At 34.6% G+C, this 21,437-nt stretch overlaps 1 protein-coding gene across 1 annotated transcript in view; it reads left to right on the top strand.

The window, feature by feature from the left end:
• The window catches only part of LOC127860766 (cAMP-specific 3',5'-cyclic phosphodiesterase 4C-like), a 505,962-nt gene that overhangs the window by 422,255 nt on the left and 62,270 nt on the right, over window positions 1–21,437 (top strand). The window contains exons 9-10 of the mRNA XM_052399042.1: window positions 15,896–16,008; window positions 16,983–17,076. Of these exons, the coding sequence (XP_052255002.1) occupies window positions 15,896–16,008; window positions 16,983–17,076 (207 nt within the window). The remainder of the gene's footprint in view (window positions 1–15,895; window positions 16,009–16,982; window positions 17,077–21,437) is intronic.

The following is a 21,437-nucleotide window of genomic DNA, read 5'->3' as shown; positions in this document are numbered from 1 at the left end:
ATTAATACAGAAAAGTATAATAACATTGGTTTGCTATGTAACGCTCTGCACCACAACAGATGAACGTAAACTTATTTTATGCCGTTTATTCTTCCAAGTTTAAACCAGATGCTTTACATCGAGCTCGTGTTATCGATTTATATCTACACAGTGAGCATATCAAGAGATATTGAAAATTTGAATAGTGGTTGGATTTAGATTGCTCAGGCGTGCAAAATTCAATGTGTCATTACATAATTTTTACGGAACATTATCGAGAAATGAATTATTTACACAGGTATGTTAATATTATTGCAATTCCTTGATATTAAGTGTCTGATATTGGGGCTTGAATGTTGCGCACTAAATCCTTGCGCAACAATATAGACAAAAAAGGAAAAATGTCCACCATTAATTGAATGTCTCCCGGGTTGTACACTCCAGATATTACCAATATAACAAGGGCTGTTTGTAAAACATGCATGCCCCCCATATGGGCTGTCCGTTGTAGTGGCAGCCATTGTGTGAATACAATTTTTGTCACTGTGACCTTGACCTTTGACCCAGTGACCTCAAAATCAATAGGGGTCATCTGCGAGTCACGATCAATGTACCTATGAAGTGTCATGATCCTAGGCAAAAGCGTTCTTGAGGTATCATCCGAAAATCATTTTACTATTTCGGGTCACCGTGACCTTGACCTTTGACCTTGTGACCTCAAAATCAATAGGGGTCATCTGCGAGTCATGATCAATCTACCTATGAAGTTTCATGATCCTAGGCGTATGCGTTCTTGAGTTATCATCCGAAAACCATTTTACAATTTCGGGTCACCGTGACCTTGACCTTTGACCTAGTGACCTCAAAATCAATAGGGGTCATCTGCCAGTCATGATCAATCTACCCATGAAGTTTCGTGATCCTAGGCGTATGCGTTCTTGAGTAATCATCAGGAAACCATTTTACTATTTCGGGTCACCGTGACCTTGACCTTTGACCTAGTGACCTCAAAATCAATAGGGGTCATCTGCGAGTCATGATCAATCTACCCATGAAGTTTCATGATCCTAGGCGCATGCGTTCTTGAGTTATTATCCGGAAACCATTTTACTATTTCGGGTCACTGTGACCTTGACCTTTGACCTAGTGACCTCAAAATCAATAGGGGTCATCTGCGAGTCATGATCAATCTACCCATGAAGTTTCATGATCCTAGGCGTATGCGTTCTTGAGTTATCATCCGGAAACTATTTTACTATTTCGGTTCACCGTGACCTTGACCTTTGACCTAGTGACCTCAAAATCAATAGGGGTCATCTGCGAGTCATGATCAATGTACCTATGAAGATTCATGATCCTAGCCCCAAGCGTTCTTGAGTTATCATCCGGAAACCACCTGGTGGACGGACCGACATACCTACCGACCGACCGACATGAGCAAAGCAATATACCCCCTCTTCTTTGAAGTGGGGCATAAAAAGTAGCTTAATATTTTTGAGCGTCAACAAGTTGGACTATGTTCACAGTCATTGAACGGCGTGTCTTGCGGAAGAAATCAAGAGTTCAAAGGTCAAAATGGCCATAAATGATAATAGTATAATAATTCTAAACAAATCGCCAAAAATTAGCTTCTTGTTTTGTAAAGACAGCATGCAAAATATTCTGTGTCAATGCAGCATGTGAGGGTATACATTACGTCTTTGACAAAGCTCTTAGTTTAAAGAAGGCGTCATATATCAGTCCAGCGCTGTCGGTCAGTACATCTTTTCAGATGGATGGGTGTGTAAAGTTTCTAGTATAAGCTATAACTTTGCCAAACATTGATGGATTTGTAAATAGCTTAGCACAAATATCTTCAATTGTCAGAAGAAGATATATAGTGTTTAACATCAGTCTCCGTAGCTCAAAGGTCAATCTCACATTTAGGAGGTCAAGTTTCCATAACTTTGCCATTTATTGAATGATTTGAAATAGCAGAGCACAAATGTAAAACATGGTAAGACAATGTGAAGTGTGTAAAAACCATCTCCCTATCTCAAAGGTTCAAGGTCACAAATAGCGGTCAAAGGTCAAACCTGGCTGTACATCAGCTTGAACATTTCTGTCTCTGTAATAACTTCACCATATTGGACTATTTTAAAAACAACTTGGAACAAATGCAATCCATCATAAAATGACAACACATGGCTTTTTAATTTGTCTTGCTACCTCAAAGATCAAAGTCACACTTAGAGTTCAAAGATCATATTTGGCCATAAAATTGCTTGAATGGACAGCAATGTTTTCCTTCATTATGCTAATTTAAAATGATGACCACAATAAGAAGAAGCAATTTTGTGCATAAAAAAAATCTCTGCCTTCCTCTTTAGTCACAGCCACGCTCAAAAGTAAATCAAATGGCTAAAACAGCTTGTCCTGTCTGTAGCCTTGTCATTCATCTGCAATTTCTACATAAATGACCACAAATTACTAACACCAAAAGACTGGTGTCCAGTGTATCGCCTGTATCAATAATGCAAAGGTCAAGTGCACTCTTAGAGGTAAAACATTAAAAAAACAATAATCAGCTTGCTTTTGTCATAAGAGGAATTTTGAGATGAAAGTGGCATGAGGGGGCAATTTCTTGCCTCATTGACACATGTCTTGTCTTATAAGTAGATAAAAAAAAAGATGCTGATATAATATAAACATAATACTCCAGAATTTGATTGGTTAGCGTGGTCAGCTGATAGATAGTAGGCTTACGAGTTTCTGCAAATATTGCCAATCTCCTGGTGAAATGGGCTATTGACTTCACAATTGAGCTATAAAGGTGTGTTATATAATTTATATGAACCCATTTATGCCTAGTGTCTAGAAAAAAGGCCTTGGCACAGAGCTTAGACCCAGATGAGACGCTACATGATGCGGCGTCTCATCAGGGTCTGCGCTGTTTGCTTAAAGGAAATTTCTGTAAGAAATATTCTAAATATCGAAATAAATATACTAGACATCCCTTATTTTGGAAATAAATTGATCCAATTTAGAAGGATAGAAAGGTCCACTAGGCATAAATGGGTTAACACATTTTCAGGTCCTATCAGTGTTAAATTGTAGTGTCACAATTTATGTCACATAATTATTAAATTTAATTACAGGTTTTTTTCAGACTGTATAACTAAAGAAATTTTCAGTTTTCTATAAAATATCATCTGGCATTAATGATCATCATTTTTTGATGGCATGTTGCTTGCAACATATATGACAGTGTGGTCTCATGTTAGTGGTGAACAGAATGTGCACGGACCAGTTTGTTTTTTACCTAGAAAATTCATTGGACAAAGAAAAAAGAACATTGAAGTTAATACTTTTTAAATCTTACTTAAACCTAAATTCAAACTGTTTCTGTTTTCATTCTTATCAAAGCTGACCCAGTTTTGACTTAAACCTCACAATGCCTTACATCCTTTAAAGCGAACACAATAGTGGAAGTTTGTTGAACTGTGGACTTGAACTTGACCTGTTTATGAACTGTTGGTAATTGCATCGAACCATATCTGTGATAATAAATCTCTGTTTACAATTATTATTAAATTATATATAAAACTTATGATTCAGCATGACAGTTTTCCCTTATCTGGCGTCAAAAGGCCTGTGTATTGCATTAACCCATTTATGCCTAGTGGACTCTCCCATCCTTCTAAATTGGATCAATTTATTTTCAAAATTAGGGATGTTTAGTATATTTATTGCTATGTTTAGAATATTTTTTACAGAAATTCCTTTAAGGAAACAGCTCAGATGCTGTTTGCCAATGTCTTTTTTCTAGACACTAGGCATTACTGGGTTAACTGTCTTTAAAAACTATTGACAAATACTAAATTTACTATTAATTTATTATACCTGCAGATCATGTCATAATTGTTTTTGAGGCTATGGATGCTCTAGCAATCAGTTTGACTAATTGTTGCTACATAATATTTAAATTCAGTAAACTTCTTTATTTTTTTAAGAAAAAGTGATAATAAATTGATTGTTTAATGGAACTTTTTCAAAGATTTTGGCAAAACTTGAGAAAGTATGATAATAAATACAAAATTGAAGCATAGTCAAAACTAAATTCAAATAATAATTAATAAAGAAAGGGTCCAACATTGATTTGAGACCAACCAGGTCATTGCAATCACAAAGCTTACACTGAACCATGCCACCATTCCATCATGCAAACGTACAAATATGGCCTTATTTTAACCAATGCAATCTTATCAATGTTATCAATTTTTAAGTTTAAATATAAATGCAATCTATAAAATGCTATTCTGTAAATAACATCAGTGTCATAAACTAGCAGCCTTCTTATGAAGTTGCAAACACATATAAATCTGCAACCAACACATGATGAACCCCCTTGTAAATTTATTTTTTATGGAAACCGTTTAAAGCAATTGGGCAGAAAATGGAAATTGTTGTATGCCATATTGCAAAATGTTTTGACAAAGGTTAAAAATGGGGTTAAACAGAGTACATAATAGAACGGTTAATTTCATATTCCAATTTCCTCATTTTTATGCCCCTGGTAGGGTGCCCCTGCGAAATGTTGTTCTGCAGTTCACGAATAATTGGTGAACAGTTCATGAACTTTTCGTGAACTGAGTTCATGAACTGTTCAAGAATAGTTCGTGAACAGAAAATGAGCCATGTCTGTGAAAAGTTCTTGAAATTTTAGTTCATTAACTGTTCATGAACACTAATGGCATGAAGTGTTCATGAAATATTCTTGAAATCTAATGGCATGAAGTGTTCATGAACTATTCTTGAACCCTATGGCATGAAGTGTTCATGAACTATTCTTGAACCTGTGTGGCATGAAGTGTTCATGAACTATTATTGAACCATTATGGCATGAAATGTTCATGAACTATTCATGAACATCAATGGCATGAAGTGTTCTTGAACAGTTCATGAACAACACAATTCTTGAAAAATTCTTCAGGGTTTTGCTGTTCACGAACAGTTCATGAACATTTTCCTTCTATTTTTCAATGGCTCATTTTCTGTTCACGAACTGTAAGTGAATAGTTCATGAACCATAGTTCTTCAAGAGTTCATGAACTGAGGTGGCATGAAGTGTTCATGAACTATTCATGAACAAGAATTTGTCAATTTATGCAAAGGTTATCATAAGTGTTAATAAAGCTGAACAAACAGGTCAGGGTAAGAAGAAACAAGTCTTGTATTAGCACTTAACATTTTGATAGCAACATATAACAATAATTTAAATATAACACTTATAACTGAGATACAAGTGGTTTGATAATACTCTTTAAATTTCATAATACAACTTTGCACTATATGTTCATGAATAATTCATGTATTGAAAAGATTATGAATAGTCTCATTTTCAGTTCAAGAATCATTTACTAATCAATGGTTTCCCTGAAATGGTTACACTTACAGTGCCAAAGAACTTGAAATGGAACCAATGGCTGATCAGTTCAGCCGGTAATTTATTAAAGACTTACATTTTCAAATATAACATAAACCATGTGCCTTCCGTTTCAACTTCCTGTGCACACAATATTCTTTCTTTGTAAAAACAGCAATGCAATGTACATTGAGTTATTGATATCATCTTAAACTGTTCTTGAAATAAGATGTCCTTAAAACGTTCTTAAACTTGTCTTTTAAGTCTTCCAAGAACAATGACAGATCCTTTTAAGAACATATTGGATTCTTAAAAAGTCCATCATACATTCAAAAACATTGTGTAGACCTGTTTAAGAACATCAGAAGGAAACATGTTGTTCAAAAAAGTTCTTAAAGTGTTCAAGAATAGTTTAAGAATAATTCAAGAACAGGAAAGGTCCTTAAAAAGTTATTGAAGTGTTCCTGAAGGCAGTTCTTGAACAGTTCTTGTACAAATGTTCTTAAAACTCTTTAGAACAGGTCAAGAACTCTAACTTACAGTGGTGAAAGTACTATGCATATTCATACTAACTTCACAGGTTTCACAAATCTACAAGATTTGTATGCTAGACATTTCAATATTACTTTCAAAAATATGTATGAAATATCTAGCACAAAGGAATTCATGAATTATTCATGATGGATCCTTAAAGTCTGTCTCAGAAAAGTCATTAGAAATACTTGTGCATGAAATGTTCATCACTAAGTATTTATGGTTAGATGAAGAACTGTTCATGAACTTTGAAATGTTCAACAATAATTCATAAACAGTTCATGAACATGTCTTAAGAACAGTTTATGTCCAAAAGTTCATGAACCAAGCTCAGGAACTTTTTCAGAACCGTTCATGAACAGTTCTTGATTGGCTTGAAGTGTTCATGAAATCATGAACAACATTTCGCCGGGGTGGCATATAGCAGTTGAACTGTCTGTCAGTATGACTCAGTCTGTCCGTCCGTCAAAAAAAACACTTTAACGTTGGCCATAACTATTGCAATATTGAAGAAAGCAACTTGATATTTGGCATGCATGTGTATCTCATGATGCTGCACATTTTGAGTAGTGGAAGTTCAAGGTCAAGGTCATCCTTCAAGGTCAAAGGTAAAAAAATAATAATTTCAAAGCGGCGCAATAGGGGGCATTGTGTTTCTGACAAACACATCTCTTGTTCTTACTATTTTATAGCAGTTTTGAGTATTGATATTGCAGTTTGTTGGAAAAGTACCATTCTTAATTATTATATCATGGGCTGCAATAAATGCAAGTTCGGAGTTTGTTCAGCATGGATGGGTTTTAATGCAATAACTTGCCATTAGTGATCATAGATAATGTCACACTAAAAATTCTTGACATAAGTTCTAAGGTCAAATTTATCAGATTTGTATTAATTTTGAACATTTATCAAAAGCATTACTTGGTCAGAATGGAATGAGTTTCTTATTAGTTGCCAGAAGCAATTAACATGATTGGGAAAGTGTTGCATGCAGCAACCTGTCAATGGTCAAGGTCACTTCAAGATCAATTGTCAAATTTAGTTTTAATTAGGATGGATATTATTTCATTTACCTTGCCAAAAGCGATCACCCTTTTTTAGGCAGTGTCCTAAAGTCCTTATGGTCTTGCTCTCAACTCAATGTCAATGGTAAAAATTTGTACTTCATACTTTGTTCTCAGCATTACTTTGTCCAGAGAATGGATTGTCAAAAAAATAACATGGCCGCAGTAATAGGCATGATGAGACTAATTGTCACTAGCAAATCAAGATAACATGTCAAACCATAATAGTCTTTAGCTGAATGATTTTGAAAGAATATATCTTAATTTTAGGTCAAAGGTAATATAAGATAATTAATATAGACTTACTTCAATCTTTTTGCTACTTTTTTTTTTACTGTAGGGTGTATCTTTGTGACAATAAAAGTCTTTTTCCAATATATTTTCATTTTTCAATCACTTTCAAGTTTCATGTATGTGCCATCCCACTGCTTTAAGTAATATGGACAATGCTTTGTTTGTGGAATATTCAACAAAAAATTTGAAAACTGTGTCTAATCTGTATATGCCTTAAAAGATTCTCTAAAAGGAATGGCCTGTAAATGGGAATATTCTTTTATCTGTGTTAACATGGCATGAGCAATTTCAATATTGACTGTCCAGATATGGTTCAAACTGACATCTTTGAAACAGACTAAAATGCAAAGAGTAGGTAGTAAAATAGGTTAAATAATGACAATTAGGTGATTATTAATTATAATATTTCTATAGACATGATAGGGGAGATGCCTGACTGTAGTAACTATCGTAAATTATTAAGGTGTGTACCAAAAGATGTCATGAAACTCTGAATTAGAACAAAAACAACAAATTAATTGACATTAACTGAGCAAGTTACAACTAGTTCCACGCTGAGAGCTGTGGAATAGACTGGAAACCAGCAAGTTACAACTGGTTCCGCCCCTGCGAAAATTTGTTCTAGAAATTGGAACGGTTCTGGAACTGTTCTAGAACGTCAAGAACTGTTCTAGAATGTTCCATATTCAAGTTCTAGAACTGATGTTCTGGAATTGTTCCAGAACAGTTTTCTAGAATAATTCCAGAACATTTGTGGAACAAGGCTTAGTTCTAAAACTGTCCAAATAATATACAGGAACATTTTTAGAACATTTCAAGGACAAAATAAGTTCAAGAAAATTCTAAAAATGTTCTCAAATGTAGTTCTAGAACACATTTAGAAGTCTTTAAGAACCAGTAAGTTTTACAAAAGTTCTAATGGGGAATAAGAACACATATAGAACAGGTCTAGAACCAAGGTCTACAATTGTTCTACATATTTAAAACAAGGACTGTTTGTAAAACATGCATGCCCCCCCCATATGGGCTGTCAGTTGTAGTTACAGCCATTGTGTGAATACGTTTTTTGTCACTGTGACCTTGACCTTTGACCTTATGCCTAGGATCATGAAACTTCATAGGTACATTGATCATGAGTTGCAGGTGACCCCTATTGATTTTCAGGTCACTAGGTCAAAGATCAAGGTCACAGTGACTCGCAACAGTAAAACGGTTTCCGGATAACTCAAGAATGCTTACCCCTAGGATCATGAAACTTCATAGGTACGTACATTTATCATGACTCGCAGATGACCCCTATTGATTTTCAGGTCACTAGGTCAAAGGTTAAGGTCACGGTGACCCAAAATAGTAAAATGGTTTCCGGATGATAACTCAAGAACGCTTATGCCTAGGATCATGAAACTTGATAGGTAGATTAATGATGACTCGCAGTTGACCCCTATTGATTTTCAGGTCACTATATCAAAGGTCAAGGTCACAGTGAACTGAAATAGTAAAATGGTTTCCGGATGATAACTTAAGAACGCTAATGGCTACGATCATGAAACTTCATAGGTACATTGATCATGACTTGCAGATGACCCCTACAGATTTTGAGGTCACTAGGTCAAAGGTCAAGGTCATGGTGACCCGAAATAGTAAAATGGTTTCCGGATGATAACTCAAGAACGCTTATGTCTAGGATCATGACTCCCAGATGACCCTTATTGATTTTGAGGTCACTAGGTAAAAGGTCAAGTTCACGGTGACCGGAAATAGTTAAATGGTGTACGGATGATAACTGCAGAATGCTTATTCCTAGGATCATGAAACTTGATAGGTAGATTGATCAAGACTCGCAGATGACCCCTATTGATTTTCAGGTAATTAGGTCAAAGGTCAAGGTCACGGTGACCCAAAATAGTAAAATGGTTTCCGGATGATAACTCAAGAACGCTTATGGCTAGGATCATGAAACTTCATAGGTACATTGATCATGACTGGCAGATGACCCCTATTGATTTTCAGGTCACTAGGTCAAAGGTCAAAGTCACAGTGACAAAAAACATTCACACAATGGCTGTCACTACAATGGAGAGCCCATATGGGGGCATGCATGTTTTACAAACAGCCCTTGTTATACTTATTTTGTATATATAATGTTGGTGTGAACAAGAGTATACTTATTTTCTAATTGTGTAATAATTTGAAGTCTATTGTTGTAGTTAAATAAAGTTTATTTATTTTCTTATATAAACTTTATTTAATAATGGAAGTTAAGATCAATCATCCCACCAGTTGGGCAAGGTAGTCAGGTTAATTCTGATGAATAGTTCTCACTTACAAGTTCTGAGGGGAACAATGTCCTAGAACTGTTCTAGAACATTTGTTTCAGACTTACTTGAAACAAACCTTCGGAACTGTTCTAAAACATTTCTAGAATTGTACTGGAACACACCGACTAGAACTGTTCTGTAATCATGCTGAAAATCTTCTGGAATTTTTAAGGAACAGTTGTTGAACGTTAAATGAGAATAATTTCTAGAACAATTGTTCTAAAACAGTTTTGGAAATTTATACAAGAAAAATTCTGGAATAGTTCTAGAACAATGGTTCAATAATTGTTCTAGAACAAACCTTCAGAACTGTTTTAGAATTATTAAAATTATTCTCATTTAACGTTCAACAACTGTTCTTAAATCATACTAGACCATTTTAAGGATGATTCCAGAACACTTCTAGACATTTGTTCCAGTACAATTCTAGTAATTTTATTAAACAGTTCTAAAACGTTTTGCAGGGGCACCGGGCCTACAAAAATTTGTTCTAGAAATTGGAACGGTTCTGGAACGGTTCTAGAACATCAAGAACTGTTCTAGAACATTTCATATTCTCGTTCAAGAACATGTGTTCTAGAATTGTTCCAGAGCAGTTTTCTAGAATAATTTCAGAACATTTGTGGAACATGGCTTAGTTCTGAAACTGTTCCAATAATAGTCAAGAACATTTTTTGAACATTTCAAGGACAAAATAAGTTCAAGAAATTTCTAAAAAATATTCTAAAATGTAGTTCTAGAACACATTTAGAACTCTTTAAGAACCAGTAAGTTCTACAAAAGTTCTTATGGGGAATAAGAACACATAGAACAGGTCTAGAACCTGAAGGTCTACAATTATTCTACATATTACCTCCCTCTAGTTAGTGGAATTTCCTCCCTTTAAAATGTTCTTTCATATATTAATTATACTTATTGTTTATACAAAATATTGATTTCAACAATGTTATGCTTTTTTTCTAATTTGAAGTATATTGTTGTAGCTAAATTAAGTTTATATATTTTCTTATATAAACTTTATTTAATAATATTAAGGTAATCAGGTTAATCCTGATGAATAGTACACTTGGAACTATGTTTAGAACAGTTCCGAAGGTTTGCTTCAGATAAGTCTGGAACAAACGTTCAAGAACAGTTCTGAAAATGTCCTTGAACAGTTCTAGGACACCGACTAGAACTGTTCTGTAACCATACTGAAAATGTTCTAGAAATATTAAGTAACAGTTGTTGAACGTTAAATGAGAATAATTTCTATAACAATTATTCTAGAACAGTTCTGGAAATGTATACAAGAACAATTCTGGAATAGTTCTAGAACAATGGTTCAAGAATTGTTCTAGAACAAACCTTCAGAACTGCTTTAGAACTATTTGTTCTACAAATTATTCTCATTTAATGTTCAACAACTGTTCTTGATCATTCTAGACCATTTAAAGGATGATTCCAGAACACTTCTAGTCATTTGTTCCAGTACAAATCTAGAAATTGTATAGAATAGTTCTAAAATGTTTTGCAGGGGCATGCTCAGAAATGCGGAATAGACTGGAGTATTTATATAATAACACATAAATTATCAAGCATTTCATTTATAAACAAAACTCTAGCTCTAATGTTCTTAATATTAATTAACATAAACAAAGCCGAATAGGCTTCTAAACGGAAGTTTTCATCATGAAAAAAATAATTTACTCCAGAGTGACAGTTATCGCTTGATAGCGGTTAACACTGACAAGAAATATAAATTAGTATTTGTGGTTTTTGTTATGATGACAGGAAACAATTGTTTTCTTTGCTCAACATGGGCGACAGGCCATAGTGCATAATAATTTGTATTTCATTGATTCATTAAATTGTAATAAATATTCTACCATCTATTAATTTCTACTCGCTATGTAAATTACATGTACAAAATAAATAACTAGTAATGATTTGAGTAATTAAAGTGACATGAATATAGTAAATACAGATCCAATTAATTCATTAAATGAAGGAAAACATTTGAGCGCAATTCTGGAAAAACATGGTCTAATGGATGTGAATAAATTGTTGTCCCAGATTAGCCTGTGCAGTCTGCACTGGCTTATTAGGGAAGACTCTCCAAGACAAAACAGGATTTCTATTAAGAAGAGACTTAAACGAATAATACCATTAAAGAAGAAAGTGTCATTTCAGATTCGCCTGTGCTCACTTCAAATCTTAGGAAAAAAGGTATTTCATTTAATAGGCAGAAAGTTCCACTGTTATTAAAAGATAAATCATTTAGTCCATACCATATATGGGCAGAATTACACAATCATTCTGTCATAACTTCAAATGGATAGACATGTCATTTGATTATTTCACTTTATCATTGCATTTGATGAACATATGACAGTTAAAAATTCCTTTATTGAGTTTGATGTATCACTTTGTCATTAAATGTACTTTAATTCTTGAAAATAACAATGAGAATGAATAGGAAAACGCTTCAGATTTTTCAATTATCCTTTTACATCCGGATTTTTTTTTTTATTAAACAAATTATATAAAATATTCAACCTTCTTAAAAAAAACAACAAGCAATAATTTCACTATGGTATAACAAATCTGTGTTGGTGCCAGTACCACAACCTACATTTATAGTGTCATATTGTTAAAATGTTGTTTTTTAAGTGTATTTATTATATTCATTGTACATGTTCGGTTTAATTATAATGAATTTTATGACATTTTTCTTTTACAAAAAAGAGATCCCTTTTTTTCAAGCAGTTAAATATTTATATACATTTAATACAAAAGTTTTTGGAAGACATAATACACTTTTTTTTGAAAACTAGCAGTAAAATTAAATAAAGCTCTCATGTTGATATTTTTACAATATTACTGAAAGTAAATTACTAAGATTAAAGCCGATATAGCAGCATGTTTACTTGAATTAGTTGAAGAAGCAAAAATGTGACACTCAGCACTGTGCTGTATTAATATATCTACAGAAATAGTGGGGATATCCCATTGGCATAAATCCTTAAAGATAAATTTAAACACAACAAAGATTGTCAGTTTTTTCTAATTATCATTTAACTGTTTTTGAAGAAAAGTTAGAATGTTTGCCTAATTTTATTTTATTGTGTCCTACGCCAAAAATTCTGGTGTTAAATGAAGATATTCAGCAATATAATTATGGTATGTCAATAATAGATTCTTAAATTGTGTTTTCAACAATACCATGATACATATTATTTTTAATTAATTTAACAAGAATAATTCTAAAAATATTGACTAATATATTAAGCATGAGCGCGATGATTCTCGATACTGTTAATAATCGAATCAAATAGCAAAGACGGACAAACCTGACTTAAACAGTTTTGTTAAAAAAACACGCGTATAAATATTAAAAATATGTATGGATATACTTCGCCTGTGGCCGGTTGACTCATATTTTTTTATTTCACTTCCATTCTTCTTTTGGTTTTCTGTTTTGTTTCCATAGGTTTATGAACAGCAATATGTAATAATGTAAAATAAGCCGTGATTACTCCGCGTAACATCCCGTACTGCGTGTGATGCAGCTTAGAACTGCCTAGAAAAAGACATTTGCTATCCTTGATCTCATTCATTGAACTCTTAACCTTTCACAAACTCCAACCAAAATCAATGCCGTATATCTTTTTATGTCCCCCACTATAGTAGTGGGGGACATATTGTTTTTGCCCTGTCTGTTGGCAATGGTTGGTCTGTTGGTTGGTAATGGTTGGTTGGTCTGTTGGTTGGTTTGCGCCAACTTTAACATTTTGCAATAACTTTTGCTATATTGAAGATAGCAACTTCATATTTGGCATGCATGTGTATCTCATGAAGCTGCACATTTTGAGTGGTGAAAGGTCAAGGTCATCCTTCAAGGTCAGAGGTCAAATATATGTGGCCAAAATCGCTCATTTTATGAATTCTTTTGCAATATTGAAGATAGCAATTTCATATTTGGCATGCATGTGTATCTCATGGAGCTGCACATTTTGAGTGGTGAAAGGTCAAGGTCACCCTTCAAGGTCAGAGGTCAAATATATGTGGCCCAAATCGCTTATTTTATCAAATATTGAAGATAGCAGCTTGGCATATTTGGAATGCATGTGTATCTCATGGAGCTGCACATTTTGATTGGTGAAAGGTCAAGGTCATCCTTCAAGGTCAAATATATGGGTCAAAAATTGCTCATGTAATGTCACTTCTGCAATATTGAAGCTAGCAATTTTATATTTGAAATGCGTGTGTATCTCAAGGAGCTGCACATTTTGAGTGGTGAAGGGTCAAGGTCAAGGCCATCCTTCAAGGTCAAACGTCATATAGGGGACATTGTGTTTCACAAACACATCTTGTTTAAAGATATTTCTTGTTAAAATTGAAAACTGAAAACATTAAACTTGAAATCTAAGACCACATACATTTTCCAGCATAAATAAAAGTTTGTTAGATCAATTGTCTTGATAATGTATTTTATATATAAACAAACATGTTATATGTCTGACTGCTCTATCAAATTTGCAGATTCTATTATAGGAACTTATGTAAGCGTAAATGTGTTATTCAGCTAAATCTTAAATTTCAGCCGCGTATTTTTTTCATGAACATAATAAATTGCTTGATTGTAAATTTTGTTTATAAATATCAAAATCGTGTCTGTCAAATCCTCCATATATAATTTCAAGAAACTTTGTACTTTTATGAATGACACCTTTTTCAAAGGTTTGTCTTTAACCGTTAAAAAATGTGCGATTTCTTATCCACTTTAATTACGGAAAAAGAAGTTGGTTGTTGTTGAAAGTCTTGCTATTCACTCCTTTGTAACAATTTGCTGTTGTTCCGTTGTTTATATTTGTGCAAGAAACCTATAACAGATGTGGCGAATAAACACTGTGGAGTTTTACAGAGAAACTTTTTATGAATATTTATTAAAATACCGCTAATATTTACGAAGGATTGGATATGGGTAGAAATGTTTTCAAACACAAACTTGATCTATAGGTGTGAAAGTTTTGTTTTTATATATATCAGCCAGCTGTTATGAATGTTCTTGAGAATAACAACTTGTATCATGAAGATTATACTTGTGCTTTTTGCATAAGCTGTAAAATAACAGCATCATTGTTAGCATTTATATTTTCTCTCATGTTTTTTTTGTTTGACTTTAATATCTGTTCAAATCAGTTCCTGTTTTCATGAAGCCCTTAATCAGCATTAGATTTAGAATCACAAATTTTTAACATAACTTATCCTGTTGTTTGAAAGTTTTTATTATCTGGTAATTAAATTGAAATATGTGTCTTGTTCTGAGAAAATTGGGCTTAATGCATGTGCGTAAAGTGTCGTCCCAGATTAGCCTGTGCACCTGTGCAGTCCGCACAGGCTAATCAGGGACGACACTTTCCGCTTTTATGGTATTTTTAGTTTCAAGGAAGTCCCTCCTTGCTGAAAATCAAGTTTAGGCGGAAAGTGTCGTCCCTGATTAGCCTGTGTGGACTGCACAGGCTAATCTGGGACGACACTTTACGCACATGCATTATGACCAGCTTTCTCAGAACAAGACACATATAATTGAGCGCGGCTCTGGGAAAGCCAGTATAAATACATGTGCTTAAAGTATTTGTTAAGATTAGGGTATCTAGTCTAACTAGGCCAATCAAGGACGACACTTTCTGACTACACTTGAATTTGGACAAGAAGTCCATAAAAGTGGAAAGGGTCATCCTTGAGTGGCCTGTGTAGATTGCACAGGCTAAACTTTGAAAACACTTAAGGCCAGAAGCTCAGTTGGCAATAACATTACATTAAAAACAAAGGTCATTAGTTTATAGTTTAATAATATCATTAATTGTAACACAGATTTGAAATGGATTTCTATATTCTATCTATTCCAGCATTGCAGAATATTATGATTCAATCTCTTTACCTGTTCAGGTTTGTGCATCTGTACAATGCATGTGAAAATGTGTGTCTTGCTATAAGTTTTTGCAATCGAGCATAGATTAAAACTTTACCACTTAGAAAAGTATTTTGATGTGTTTGCAATCCTTAAGAAAGTTAAATTTAATTAAAGACCATTCTTACTAGATTCAAGATTTAAAGGCTTCATTTCCAACCCTAAGATAAAATTAGCAGCAAACAGCATAAAACCTGAATGATGCGAGTTACTCGCAGGCTCTTCTGGTTTTATGCTGTTCGCACATAGCCTCTGGCCTACACACTTGGTCTCTGAGTGGGAAAGGGTTAAGTCTGCAGACTTAAAGGATAACTGATTTTTAAACAGGGTTTCACTCTATTTATAGATGAGGGATACCAGAAGATGGCCGTGGAGACCCTGGAGGAATTAGACTGGTGCCTTGACCAGTTAGAAACCATCCAGACCCACCGCTCTGTCAGCGACATGGCTTCCAGCAAGGTAGGCTTTCATGGAGCTTCAATTATATGGACATTTAACTCTTTCAGTGCTGGAACTGAATTTTGAAGGCTTTTGCAAACAGTTTGAATCCAGATGAGACGCCACAGAACGTGGCGTCTCATCAGGATCCAAACTGTTTGCTATTCTGATAGTATTCTTTGAAAAAAATGGAAAAAAATGCTAATTTTACAAATTCAGCAGACGACATTTAAGCAGATGACAAATTTACCAGCATGCAAAGGGTTAAATGTATATAAATATTAGCATTGCTCTGGGCAATGAGATTTAATGTATGTGAGTCGTGATCTGAGAAAACTGGGCATAATGCATGTGCGTAAAGTGTCGTCCCAGATTAGCCTGTGCAATCCCCACAGGCTAATCAGAGACGACACTTTCCCCTTTTATGACATTTTTCGTTAAAATGAAGTCTCTTCTTAGCTTAAATCCAATGTAAGCGGAAAGTGTCGTCCCTGATCAGCCTGTGTGGACTGTACAGGCTAATCTGGGACGACACTATATGCACATGCATTATGTCCAATTTTCTCAGAACGCGACTCATATAAAGTGTTGCCCCAGATTAGCTTATGCAGTCTGCACAGAATAGTCAAGGACCAAACATTCCACCTAAACTGGTTGTTTGCTCAGAAGAGACCTAATTTAAAGAAAACGTACCATAAAAGCAGAAAGTGTGGACCATGCATAACCATGCATGATGAGCCTGTGGTGACTGCCCAGGCTTCTCTGCAGGGATGACACTTTACACACATGGGAGGCTCATATGAATACTTGTATTTTAGTAATCAAGTGTTGTTTATTGAGTTACATGAACTTTAATGTTAAAATTTTAAAGGTAATATCTCCTACATAATGTCTTTAATTATTAGTACAACTTTATACTAATGTTAAAAAAAGTTTTTTTATTTGGTTAACTAACAAAGTAAACATCTTATTGACTCTAAATGCTCCTGTTTCAGTTTAAAAGAATGTTGAATCGAGAGCTGAGTCACTTTGCAGAGTCAAGCAAGTCGGGTAACCAGATTGCGGAGTACATCTGCAGCACGTACTTGGGTGAGTTGCCCCAATATTCTTACATAGTCTGTAGCGTGTGTGACTGGTTTAATTATACAGAAGCAAGGTATGCTAGCTCAGAGCTCAGTTGGTTGATTGTGACCTGGTTTGATTGTACAGAAGACAGGTACGCTAGGTCAGAGCCCAGTTGATACAGCAAGAGTTACCCCAATAATCTTACATAGTTTGTAGCGTATGTGACCATTTTGATTATACAGAAGCCAAGTACGCTAGGTCAGAGCTCAGTTGGTTGAGCGCTGGACAACAGTCCCGTGTTTGCGGGTTTGATTCCACTCTTATCTTCTTGTATAGGTCATGAATTGCTGCTACCAGCTTTCTCCCCCATCTCTCATTCCAATAGGGCAGCGGTCATGTATTGGCATTAGTATGTGCAATTGTTTACCAGCTACCTAGATTAAGTATAACTTGGTTAAGTGACATAGTAATATCATTAAAATACTGTTGAAAACAGAAACAATTTCAAACAAACAAGCATTATACTCCTGCAAACTAAGTTTGAATGTAATAGATTGGAGTCACTCTGTAAGTCAAATGTGTTTCTCAATATCAAAAGTTACTTTTTTGTCAGACAAACTACTTCCACCTTTCTCAAGAAATTTACATGAATATTAAAAAGTCGTCTTCATAATGTGTGGAGGGACGAGACACTGTGATCATGCCTAATGACGCTCCACACAATTCCTGAGTTATCTGCCCTTGAACATTACTGACAAAGAGCTGATGCATTAACTAAGCTTGGGTCTATATATTGTTTGCATTAAAGCTTCTGTTATCGAAACCTCCAGTCTTGTGATGTTATTGCTTTCAAAGATGGAAAGATATACACACAAAGTCAGTTTTGCTCTGGGATAACGGCTTTATGTGTGTGTTAAGTGTCATCCCAGATAAGCCTGTGCAGTCCACACAGGGTATTCAGGGACGACAATTTTTTCCTGAATTATATTTTCACCAATAAAAGACTTCCTTCAAACAAAAATCAAAACACCATTAAGCGGCAAGTGTTGTCCCTGTGCATTCTTGACAGGCTAATCTGCACAACACTTTATGCTAATACATTAACCCTTTCCCACTCGGAAGCAAAGTTAAATGGTAATGTGCAAACAGCACAAAACCAGAACAGCCTGCGAGTAACTCGCAGTCTGTTCAGGTTGTATGCTGTTTGCTGCTCATCAGTATCTTAGGCTTGGAAATGAAGCCTTTAAAACTTTAATGTAGTAAAAAAAAGGTATTTGTGTAAATTTAATTTTCTAATGGACTTCAAATGCGTATAAAATATGTATGTGTCTTGTTCTGAGAAAACTGGGCTTAATGCATGTATGTAAAGTGTTGTCCCAGATTAGCCTGTGCAGTCCGCACAGGCTAATCAGGGATGACACTTTTCGCTTAAACTAGATTTTCGGTAAAAAGGGACTTCCTTGAAACTGAAAATACCATTTAAGCGGAAAGTGTCGTCCCTGATTAGCCTGTGCGAACTGCACAGGCTAATCTGGGACGACACTTTACGCACATGCAATAAGCCCAGTTTTCTCAAAACGCCGCTCATATCTAAGTTTTCCCAGAGCGAGGCTCAGTTCCTTGTACAACCATTCGTCTATCTGTACTGCGGTGTCAGTAATAGTTAATGACAAGCTGTTGCTTTTGGTACAAAAAGCCAAAATTTATGCATTATTTTATGATCAAGAGGTTACCAATGTGTCAACCATCACTCACAATTATTCATTCAATCACTCAATCACATTGTTGGACTAGACGTTGGCCGACCTGCAGTTACCATCAACATAGAACATGACGGTTCAGTTCAAGGTCAAAGTTTATTTCGGCAAAAGAACAAGTGTCCTCCGTCCTTCACGTGGCTTGTAACCATGACGTTGGGTTGGGAATTGCTCACATGGCCTGACAAACACGTTGGATTTTCTGTCCCTTAAGGTTGTGAGAAATCGATCACTTTTCTGAGTCTGTGGCAATTATATTTTTCAAAAGTACTGATGTCACCAAATCTTATGTATGTCAATAAGCCTCATGATTTTCAACAAAATCAAACAAATAGAATGAATTACCTTGTACGAAAACTAGCCGTGAATAATACTTTGCTGTACCGCTGTCTGAAATTGGACTGGATGCTATTGCATATCTAACTATTATTATGAATAAGCTATTTATTACTATTATTGTATGAATTCTGTCACTCTGGCCAAGTTGCACAATAATGTGCCAGATATCCCTGTCTAACAAATGTTTTGCGCATTTAAGGTTGATCTTCATTAATTTTTGTACCTTAACAACATGCAATGAGCTAAGTGTTAAAACCAACTATTTTACCATCTTTAAAATCCCAGAAAGTATATTAAGGTTATCTAGAACCAAAAATTGTATTTCGACTGCACAGCTGATAATAACATAGAATTAAGGAAAATGTCAAACTAATTCCATAGAGACACAATGGTTAGTTTCAGCAGTGAAATAAAGTCTTGAAGATTTCGGTTAAATATTGCTATCTTGTCTACAAGCACTAAGTGGTAATGGCGGCCTTATAGGTCTTTGTCTGTTGATTTCACCTTGAAAAAGCTGCCTGTAACCTTGACTGCTTTCTGTAAAGGAAATCAACAAAACTTGTCTGGTTTCTTTGAATTATAAAGGCTCAATTATTGATTGTTATACATGCTTAATTTACAGAAGTTTAAGTTTTAGACTTGAGGTTTGAGCACTACATGTAGGTGTAACTTGAATGCTGGTGGCAGTGGCTGCATGATCCGTTTTGTTTGTGGAGAAAATTAATATAAAGGGAAATCGATTAACAGACAAAAAAATTGTAGTCTTCCTCACTGTGACAAGCAAGCTACAAACAGATGTAAAATAAGAACAGTTAAAGCATTGGTTTAAAAACTTGTAGGCATGCCATTTCCTCAAGAGGAAGGGCTTAATGTTGCTTTTTTTGCCAGTTAAGTAAGCCACGGTGCTTCTTAATGACATCTGAATGCTGGCTTAGATTGGCTGTATGTGCCTACTGTATCATATCGTGAGTCATGTTTGATAGGTTATGATGTATGCTTGATGGCTTACTTATGTCAAAGTAAAAGGGGAAAAGAATCTGATAATGCTAAGAAAATCTCAATCACAAGCCTTTTTTTGGCAAAATGTTATCATTGTTTCCAGATTTATATGTTTGAGGCTTTAAGCATAAATATACTATGTGATAACATTATTTTCACCCTTACTTATTTAGATTTTTCTTAATGAAATAAGCTAAAAGAAATAAAACATGGCAATAACAATAACAATAATGGAAATCTGCACAATGTCGTGGAATGCCATGGTTATGGAATAAATCCGATAAAGACCTGCAGTCATAAATGCTAGGTTATGAAAAACAATTGTTAGGGTTCATTACCAGAAGGGTTAGGGTGCGGTAGAATTTTCAATATAAATATACTTAATACCTAATAAATAGGATAATTTGTATCACTAATTTGTAGGATACTTTGTGAATGTATTACAGTTGATAAAATATTTTATGTTTAAAAGTGTATGTTTTTCATGGGCTTTACCAGAAAGTGAAACATTTTCACAAGTGAGCATAAAAAAAGTGATATATCTGCTAAGTTGTCCATTAATATATTATTTCATAACAAGTGGCATGAAGTAAATTACACTGATTGACCCTGTTTAGTATTACCTGTGTACAATAGGCATTTGAAGTCCTCAATTATGATGGGATGGTAAATCTTTAATATGAAAACAAAGATAAAGCTTCCGAATATCACCTGATGATAAATATTGCAACCATCTATTAAGGACCAATGTTGTAAAGTAACTGAATCTAGTTATGACAGAAACTTTCCATGCCACAAAGAACGCCATGACTGTGTTGTTGTCAATTCTGTTGGTACTCATGACTCAGTGTCAGTGAGTCGTAGATTCTGTTGACTGGTCCTCACATCTGATTTCTCATGTCATTTTGATTACTTTACCTGGCATGTGCTGTAAAAAGAGGGTTACTTGGTCACCAGGGTCACCACAATATTGAATAATATTAACATAATGACCTGTTTAAGAAAAGTATATTGTATTGATCATAAATGTTTCAATCTTCTTTAAGTATTTTTTCAGAAGAAAAAGCAAAAGCCCTAACCCTAACAACTGAAAAGTTACTTTCACTACAATAACATAGGTCCATTAAACAAAGATTTTGCATGAAATCTACAAAATATGTTTGAAATCAGTTACATGCAATCCGATTTATAAAATTCTACATGTGTCATATTGCAAATAGCAGAGCTCCAACTCTAACAAATGTATTTTTTGTTCCCAAGGTGTCAGAAAGCATCTGGTTTGACATTTCA

This window comes from Dreissena polymorpha, chromosome 15, assembly GCF_020536995.1.
Source record: "Dreissena polymorpha isolate Duluth1 chromosome 15, UMN_Dpol_1.0, whole genome shotgun sequence".
In the NCBI taxonomy this organism is placed as follows: domain Eukaryota; kingdom Metazoa; phylum Mollusca; class Bivalvia; order Myida; family Dreissenidae; genus Dreissena; species Dreissena polymorpha.
The sequence above is the reverse complement of the archived record's forward strand: the minus strand, read 5'-3'. Positions and strand labels throughout refer to the sequence as shown.